The following is a 9,632-nucleotide window of genomic DNA, read 5'->3' on the forward strand; positions in this document are numbered from 1 at the left end:
AGGATGGATCGAGACATATCACATGATGCGCTCATTCAGATTCAGGTCTGGGGAACGGGTGGGCCAGTCCTTCATCTTCAATGCCTTCATCTTGGAGGAACTGCTGACAAACTCCAGCCACATGAGGTCTAGCAGTGTCCTGCATTGGGAGAAACTCAGGGCCAACCACCAGAGCATATGGTCTTACAAGGAGACTCAGGATCTCATCCTTGTACCCAATGGCAGTCATGCTACCTCTGGGGAGCACATGGACGGCTGTGCAGCCCTCCAAAGAAATGCCACCCCAACCAATTAATGACCCACTGCCGAACCGGTCATGCTGAAGGATGTTCCAGGCAGCAGATCGCTCTCCATGGTGTCTCGAAACTCTCATGTCTGACACTTGTGCTCAGTGTGAACCTGCCTTCGTCTGTGAGGAGCACAGGGCACTAGTGGTGAATTTGCCAATCCTGGTGTTGTCTGGCAAATGCCAAGTGTCCTGCATGGTGTTGGGCTGTGAGCACAACCCCAATCTGTGGACGTCAGGCTCTCATACCATCCTCTTGGAGTCGGTTTCTAACAGTCTGTGCAGACATGCACATCTGTGGCAGGCCGGAGGTCAATTTGCAGGGCTCCAGCAGTGCTCATCCTGTTCTTGCCGTCTATGCTGACAGGCAGTAAATCTTGCCACAGCTTGTTGTACCATCCTGGATCAGCTGCACAACCTGAGCCACTTTGTGTGAAAGCACCACCAACATTCAACATTGCCTGGAACATCAGCCAGAAAGCATAGGTATTGAGAAGTGGTCTGAGGTCAGCAATTAGTAAGACACACTGAGTGTGTCTTACTAATTGCCAATAATTTACACACTTTGTCTATTGCATTTGCACAACAGCATGAGAAATTGATTGTCAATTACTGTTGCTTCCCATGTGGACAGTTTAATTTCACAGAGGTTTGAGTTAATTGAAGTCATTGTGTCGTTTACATGTTCCCTTTATTCGCCTCAGTATTTGTATATCCTCTTGAAATAGTTTTCTTTAAAAAAAAAAAAAAAAAAAAGTGGAATCTATTCACATTCAAATAATAGAGGATGATTCCTGTGGTGAGCAGGTCTTCGTTGATGCCTATCAGATGAGGTAACTGGCAGTCCAAGATGACCCCACTCCCCTCTTTTCTCAGAGCCACACTTTTCTCCTGTGGGAACACACCCAAAGAAAAACAAATCCATTCAGTAGCCTTTAGCTGAAATGTTACACAATAAAAACGCTGACAGACATTTAATGGCAACTGGCAGAAAACAGAATTTTTTATGACTGCTCTTCGTCGCCTGAAGGCCAAGCAGAATATCAGGGTTCCAGCCATGTGTCACCATGAAGCAGAAGAGAGGCTAACGGCAAAAGAGATGACATAAATCATTCAGATTATGGCGCCGAAAGTCAAACTGTATATTGTGTTCAGTGAGTGAGACCGACACAATTCCGCAGCCTGTCCTCACACACAGGTTATACGCCATGCTCTATTGCCTTTATTGGTACATTGCTTTGGATGCTGCATGTTACTGTTAAAATACCATATAGAAAGTAAGTCAGCTTCAAACTATAGCAACAAACTTTGGCTTTATTCATTTTTCATGTCATTTTGTTGTATTCTGTTACTGAAAAAATAAATCCATTAAAGCAAAGAGAATGTTATTGTATGATAAACAGAAAGAAATTTTGAAAAACAGTAATAGTTTTGATTACAAGGAAAGGTGGGGCGTGTTTAACCTTCAATCACAAAGCACAATTCAAATGGTTGTAAGGGTTAAAAGGGTTGTACTTCGATTTTTAAAACCTTAAATTCGCTATAAATGTCAGTTATCATCTTTGCTACCAAGGTTAAGAAAAAGCTACATGAAAGAACAAAACACTAAGATAAAAGATAATTTACAATTAAACCATAAATCTTCAAGATTGCTATAAAGTCCAAAATCAAAATCTGCCAGAAATGTGAATAATTAAAGCTCAAATGCATTATACAGAAAGAATCCAAATATAACCTAAGTTGCATGCATTTGGGAACAAAAACCCTCAGGAGGTTAGATTACTTGGTAACTCACTTGGATAATGTGATCACTACTATATAGAGTTCTCATCAACATGTGGGTGGTAAGAGATGCTTTAACACTCAAAGTTTTAAGTAGAGGACCAAGTCATATTTTTTTGTCAGGATTTATGATTGCCAATGTCAAAGCCCTTCTAGAGGATGAACCATGATATGAATCAGTTAAGAACAGTATCAGGCAAAACCTACTGTCTGTCTCTGTATGTTATGACCAACTGCAGCCCTGAGATCCAGCACTACCAAGATAGAAGCTGTAAAGGTTTCACTGCAGTTTAATTCTAAACTTTTACTAATCCAACCTAGTTCTGTTTTGAACAAAGGATAAAAGAGCCTTTTTAAATGGCAAAAAAAAAAAAAAAAATCAGTCAATTAGATCACAGTTCAACATAATTTGCCAAACATTTCAGATTTACAAAGTATTTTTCAAACGATGTCTCTTTATTTTTAGCATTTCCACATCAGACAGCACTTATGACATTGACCGTTTCAATTCCTCTAAAGTTTTCTGGAGAGAGCAAAACTAAAACCATCTGATCTGCTTGGACTAAATATTTGCCTTCAGCTATTGTTGCTGTGAAAATGGGATGCACAAGTTACAAATCATGTAGTTGAAAAAGGGCCGCATTTATTTTTTAATCCCCCCCAACTACAAAAGACCTATTATGTTTTAGACCAAAGACTTTTAAGCAGTTGAATTTGGAATCAGGCAAAATTGTTAACCCTGATGTGAAGTGAAGGCTTAAACAATACAAGCTATAATGAAGAGAGAAGTCTTCAAGCAAGTGTTTAGGGAAAGGTAACCTCCAAAGAGCAATTGCTGATCTTCAGTCAAAAGTCTTCCAATGTACGAGGGCTGGGATCAGAAGTAGCACTGATTTAGCTGATGGAGAAACGCCTCACATCATTTTGGATCACAATAAAAGACACTTCGAGAGGCCGAGCAAAAAAATGTCATCCAATACAGAGAATATGCTTTGCATAAACTGATCTTCCCTGCCTTTAACCTCCCCCCACCCACTCTGTTCTATAGATTAGACTGTAAAGAGAGAGACGTGCCAACCACCAGCACCTCCTCATCCATTGGCAGTTGTGAGACGGGAGAAATCCTTTTTTCTAATGAAGAGGGAGAGGCATCGACCACAGCCCCTTGTACTTAATTAAAAGGGATTTTTCACAGCCTTCATTAGAGGTGTAGAGCAGCCTGGCAGTTTAATGCAGTATGTCACTTTCCTTTAGACCCAAGGAACAGATGATATCTACCAAAATTCATTCTAAAAAACAATGGTTTACCAATATAGTAAAAGTTGCATGATCAAAATAAAAGGGAAATATTTTTGCTTTCAGACTGAAGCAGCTGGTGAGCATACTGTAATTAAAGATGGCCTGGACCAGCAGCCAGACTCTGAGCTCTTAGGCTTCTATCAAAAGCCATCATTTTGCATTTGGCTAGAATTTTAATTGAATTCTTTTTCGACCTTTTGGAACTGCAAAGTGCATTTCAAAACAGCACAGCACTAAGCTGGCTAAATCTCCTGACTATTAACTTTATCAAGTAGAACAATCTGCCAAGAGAACAAAATAATACAGAATCCTGAACAATGGAAACACCTTCATGCTTAAATTGCTGTGTCACATTAAAAGGTTAATTTCCTAAAACGAATTGTATTAATATCCCAGATTGCTTGTCTTTATAAATGTTAAAAGGGCTTCTACATAAAAGAGAGAGCAATTACGTGACCAGCTTTCAAAGTGACTAGGTCTTTTGCTTGCAGTGATTGATTATATACTTGCGTTAAAGAACTGCCACCTTGTTAACAGTCGTTCCTTTTTCATGCTCCTTTTCATTAGTTTGTAACATGCAAGAGCAGAATTTCAACCAGAAACCTATGCGCCTGATGGTAAAATAAACTGCTGTGAAATTAGCTTGAAATTTCAATCCAGCCACCAGCATGTAATTAAACTTGGGACAAAAATGGAGGAAAGCATTTCTGGGATTTCTTTGGCCAGAATATTTCTGCAGCTGCACCAAAACTATGAGCATAAATGATTTTGTACTCCAGCTTAGTAATTACATTTCACAACGTACAGAAAGAAATTAAGCTTTTAATATTTTTATGTTTAAACTATTTAAATATTTACAGATCAAAGAAAACAAACCACAAATCAATATCTAAAGCTAACTGCATGTACATCTAAAGTTAAAGATGCAAGTTTTGAAAGACTGTAAACCCCAGTCTGTAATATGTTGTTGAACGCAAAGTCTTTGTGTAAATAGGGTCTTGCCAGTGGGTTCAACTAAGCTTTTAGCTGCATAGCATTTTCCATGAGCAAAGAAGAGTTGCTCTGGTCTAAGATTTACCCTGTAGGTTGTCAGTTACATAAATATTTCTTATATTAAGGAAGAAAATGTTCTGTTACCACTGCCCGTTAGTACCTTTTCATATTGTGTCCAATAAAATCTATATTTATAATAACTTATAATTATTTTAATAAACATTTTCCACAGGTGAGCAAAGCTATGATAAAAATACTGGCAATCTTTTGTTGCATAAATATTCCCATTTTCCAGGCCCGTTCAAATTATTACAGATATGGTCTTGTAAGATAAGGATAACAACAATATGAAATACTATCTGCCAAAAGCAGAGACGTGGCCAGGAAGGGGCAGAGTGCACTGAGGGGTGGCAAAAAATGTGTTGAACGATTTCAGGGTCAATCTGCACTGATTGCAATGTACCTACAGGAAAATTTATATTTCCAATGAAATCACAGAAGTAAAACTAGATTCTTCTAAAGCCCTTGATAGACATATACGCATATACCGGTATGCTGTCTTAATTAAGATATAGCAGACAATCTTTCAGCCTTAAGTTCCGGTTCAATCATGAATGGGTTGTCCAACATGCCAATCTTTGCAAGATGCTCACCTAATGCTATTGCATACACATGTTAAATAACTACATAAAATTAATATACATGTACATTAATACATACATTTAGAAAGTTTTAGTTTTTACTCCTCTCAAACTTCAACCACATGTGACTCCAAATCCCACACAAGAATAATCCTGAAAAAAGGATTAATTCTACATTTGTCATCTATAATGTCAATATATTAATTTAAAGTATATTAGGTTTATTTTATTTTTTGGAAGTTTATGGTTAATACTCACAATTAATACTAACAATTAAAGTCAATGCTGCCACTGTCTGGTTTATAGAGGAACTGCTCATTTCCAGGTTGAATTACATCTACATGTAAACAACAAATTACTTTGTAGCCAATGAGTCTAAGTCAAAGCCCCCCCCCCACACACACACACACACACACATCTAGCCATGCCCCTGACCAGATGTCAGCATATCTATGGATAAGATCCATTGAAATTTCAAAAGTGATTGGTATGACAAATCGATTAATAATTTAGATAAAGTGTGTGCAATGAAACTTTCTATTGAACTTTGGGCCAGCTAAATTAAATTTAAATGCTTATAGGCATGTTCTTTTTTATAGGCAATCAGATTTTCTAATCAAATTAAGAGCAGATTTAAGATTGGCTAGACTAACCTCCCGTGAGAGAAAACCAGTAATCCTGATAAAGTGAAATAACATGCAAACATTACGAAATGCTATAAAGACCATGATGTAAAACTGCTGACACTGTGGTTCAAATTGACATAAACCAGGGGAAGGCTCAAAGCATTGAAAGTTTAAGTTGTGCTGATTTTAGCTGTTTGAAAATGCAATGAACACCAAGATCAAAGAAAGGTTTTGGTTCATTTATCTTACAGAAATGGAGGATCCTCCCACATTGCATTACAAAGGGACCTGAGAGCATCGCTGCAAGAAGTAGAATCAACTCTTAATATAAAACAGCCTTAATATGTAGCAATGTGTGTATCTCAATTACAAATATACCGATGTATAAGCCGGCAGTAGAACATGATTTTACTTTACCCTCCTTGCTTTCTGTTTTGTTCTCCCAATCTGTTACTGCCTCTGACTGGTAAGAGGCTGCTCTGAAATCTCTCTCATATTAATTGCTTTCTCTTTGCCACATGCCCTGTAACCAATCTTTGGAAGCTGACGCTGAATAACTTTGCATTTCAAATCTGCTTTGAATACAAAATGCAAAACTCAGTTTACAATGCTTTTGGTCAACTTTATTCATAAGTGCTCAGAAATCCTTTTACTTGTGACAACGGCTTCACCTGAATTACACAAAATTGAAGCTAGGACTATGCTGTTCATATGGAAAACTAAACTTAGCATAGGACATCCTAACATTCACACTCAGATGGAATATTTTAAAACAAAGAGTAATCTCTTATATGAAAGATTGTAGCCCCTGACAAAGGTATGTGAAAGCCTTATGTTTTTTTTCCCATTGCAGTAAAGAATCCTTTGACAATAGTATACCACTTAGTTTAACGTTTCACTAAGATGGAGCAAGTATAAGGGCCCTTTGACCATTCTGATTGTCACATAGTTCTCAAGGTGTGCATTGCACATCTGTTAAAGAAGTCTATCTACGATGGCTACCTATACAGACATTTTGCAATACCGTGAAGCCTTGATGTTTTTACTAATTGCTAACATACTGCAAGGGTTTCCTAACGCTCCCTGTCGTGCAACTAAGTGTTTTTTAAGGGATACTAAAGATCAATGGTTCCCAGCCCTGTTCCTCAGGGACCCCTGCCCTGTATGTTGTAGATAAATCTCTGTTCTGCCCACTTGATTCAAACTAGAGCTCTTCCTGTGCAATCAAGTGCTGCAGAAACCTGGTAATTATCCATTCTTTCTGTTGTGATGCAACATGGAAACAAATGAAACCTGAGAATGGTGTTGGGAACCACTGTTCTTGATAGGGAACATTTGAACCCAGTGCATCCGTCTTTGGTTGGACTCCTCAATCATTTCCAACATCCTGACTTTATCCAGCCCTATAGCCGGTAGCAGTAGAGGAAGAATAGCATTGAGTGAGGTCATATGCCCCTGCCCAAGGGAAACCAAAAGTTAATTTCTTACCAACTAGAAGTACATAGATACAGATTATTTCTAAGTGTTTGTGTCCACTTTTGTTTCATATACTTTAAAGGGTTTAATCAAAAGGATTCTTGAGCTCAAAAATAATTGTGAAACTAGTGATTTTGTTTCAGATGGGATAGCTCTTAGCCATATATTTTGTATAAGAATTAAAGGTAATATCCAGGAGGATATTAAGACTTTTTTGGATACAACACCTTAAAGTTAAAAAAGGTGCGTAGGAGCCTATTTTAAGCACTTATCACTTTTTTTTTTTTTTACAAAAAGGCAACATATTTTTTGAAAATACCTGAATGCAAATCTATATGAAGAAATATTAAATCTATTTAGTCTTCAATTAAACTTGGAGATCCTGCAACATCTCTGGGTCTAGTGGTCATCAGCACTTTTGCCTGGATGTAAAACGGAATCATGCATAATAAACTGTCACTGTCAGTAAAATACAGCATATCCTAATTCTTTGAGGCTGGTTCAAACTACATGATCATGCAAACATTTATAGCACTTTAATTTATATGCAAGACATTCTACAATCAAAGGGCCATGTATCAATCTTCAAGATCATTCAATTAGGTGAAGAGAAAGCAGCAAATGAGTCAGGACTGTCAAGCCACTAAAAGTCACCTGCTAATTATCCAACATCCACATATAAACAACATATGCACAAGTCTGCACAACATAATCAACTTCACCATCTCTCCTATATTTGATTCTAAAAGCAGGAGGTAACTAAAATCAAGCTGTTAAAAAGTTTTCAGATGGCTCAATTTTAACTTTAGCAGGACTTTCATAACAGTTTGAAATCTGATGGAGAAGTCTGTCTTACTTTTCACTGAGTTGCTGGCACACTTCAGTTTGATGCATAATGTAACAAGCGACATGGCTGAATACAGCTAGTTCCAAAAAGTGACATTTGGTGTTAGTTGAGGAGCTGGGCAAAAATGTATCTGAAGAAAAAGAGTTCAGCGTAAATTCAGAGCTGGCGGCAGTGGCTCTGTGTTGTGAAACCTTAGGATGTTTTGAGGATGATACCATTCTGTCCCTGCCTAAAGGGAAGACATGCAGTTTGTTTTAAACTCCTCTTACAAACTTCCCAAATACATAATATCCAACAATTAGCTCAAAAAGTTTGCTCTTGGATTTCATTTAAATCCAGATATTTAAAGGGGGTAAAAAAAAAAAAAAAAAATCTAACTGAATGGCCAACTGACCCATGCATGCCGGGACTATTTAAAGGGCTCACAGTGACACCTGCTGGCTAGAGCTTGTAACTACAAGCAGTCATAAAAGTTCAAATAGCCTAACAAGACTGCTAGTTCAATTATGACTTAAATTGGGTGATTTAAGGATGAAAGACAAATCACTAAAAAAACATATGAATTTAGAGATGCTTACATAAAAAAAGAAACTGTCATTTCATTCATACACAGTCAAAATGGCACCATAATTATTGCAAGCAGATGCTCAAGTTAAAACATTAAACTGTCAATAATTTTAGTACCTCCAGAACATCCTGAGCATCCCTCCACTTAGTGCTCCACTTTTTGGTGAGTGGTTCAACCTGGTGGAAGCAGCAGAAATAACCTTTATAATATTTAAATAGTTACCCGAAAATCTGTTCTCTTTCCCTCTGACTCACCTGGTTTCTCATTTCCCCTTCCTTCACAGTGGCACACCAATCCCCATCAAATACCTTTACATTTGGTGAAAACCAATTAAAGGCTTACACTACATTTTATCTTGGTTTTTTTTTCTCCTATAAAAGAAAAACTAAAGAAATAACGCACCTGAGCAGCTTCAGCTAGAAGCGATCGGAGCCTCGTGACCTCAGCCTGCAGCTCTCTTATCACCTTGGTGCTGCCATCTTCATTTACTGTTGGGGTGGTCATTATGTTCTTAGCCCGGCTGGCGAAGCGCAGTGTGCTTAGGGTCTCCTCGTAGTTCACGTCCGCAGGAGAAATGGCTGCCATGAGAAGTTACCGTGCAGGAATGAAAAGTGGCTCATGAAGAGTCATATCAAATATTACATTACTGCATTTACAATAAGGCATTAAAAAAAAAAGGACACAGACTGCTGACATACAGCTGAAAGGTCTTCATAACACATACTTGCTACAATTGTAGTTATTGAGTTTCCACCAAGGCTGTCTTTCAGTAACCATGTAAGCACAGAGTCCCTGTACGGAATGAAGATCTGCTTCCTTTTTCCCGACTGTCCACTCACTGCGAGGTCAGCTGAGGTTAGATCAAAAAGAAAAGAAAAAAAAAGCACACACAATGACCCAAGGTACAAGGGAAAGAAAAAAAAAATTCTTCTTATAGCTCTATAGATTGATTTCAGGAAAAAAAGGTCTTTGACCAGAAGTAGGCGATACAGAAGTATAAAGTTTTCTTGGCCAAAGATTTGTACTCCAATTACAGGTGCTGGTCATAAAATTAGAATATCATGAAAAAGTAGATTGATTTCAGTAATTCCATTTAAAAAGTGAAACTTGTATA

The 9,632-nt window shown here is 37.8% G+C and overlaps 1 protein-coding gene across 1 annotated transcript in view; it reads right to left on the reverse strand.

The window, feature by feature from the left end:
- Positions 1-9,632, reverse strand: part of LOC107084011 (kinesin-like protein KIF16B) — a 29,980-nt gene that overhangs the window by 13,361 nt on the left and 6,987 nt on the right. The window contains exons 8-11 of the mRNA XM_015373638.1: positions 9,243-9,368; positions 8,861-9,096; positions 8,635-8,694; positions 1,058-1,177 (exon numbers count right to left, since the gene is read on the reverse strand). Coding sequence (XP_015229124.1) covers positions 1,058-1,177; positions 8,635-8,694; positions 8,861-9,096; positions 9,243-9,368 — 542 coding nt within the window. The remainder of the gene's footprint in view (positions 1-1,057; positions 1,178-8,634; positions 8,695-8,860; positions 9,097-9,242; positions 9,369-9,632) is intronic.

This window comes from Cyprinodon variegatus, unplaced genomic scaffold, assembly GCF_000732505.1.
Source record: "Cyprinodon variegatus isolate N-32 unplaced genomic scaffold, C_variegatus-1.0 Scaffold90, whole genome shotgun sequence".
Taxonomy (NCBI): domain Eukaryota; kingdom Metazoa; phylum Chordata; class Actinopteri; order Cyprinodontiformes; family Cyprinodontidae; genus Cyprinodon; species Cyprinodon variegatus.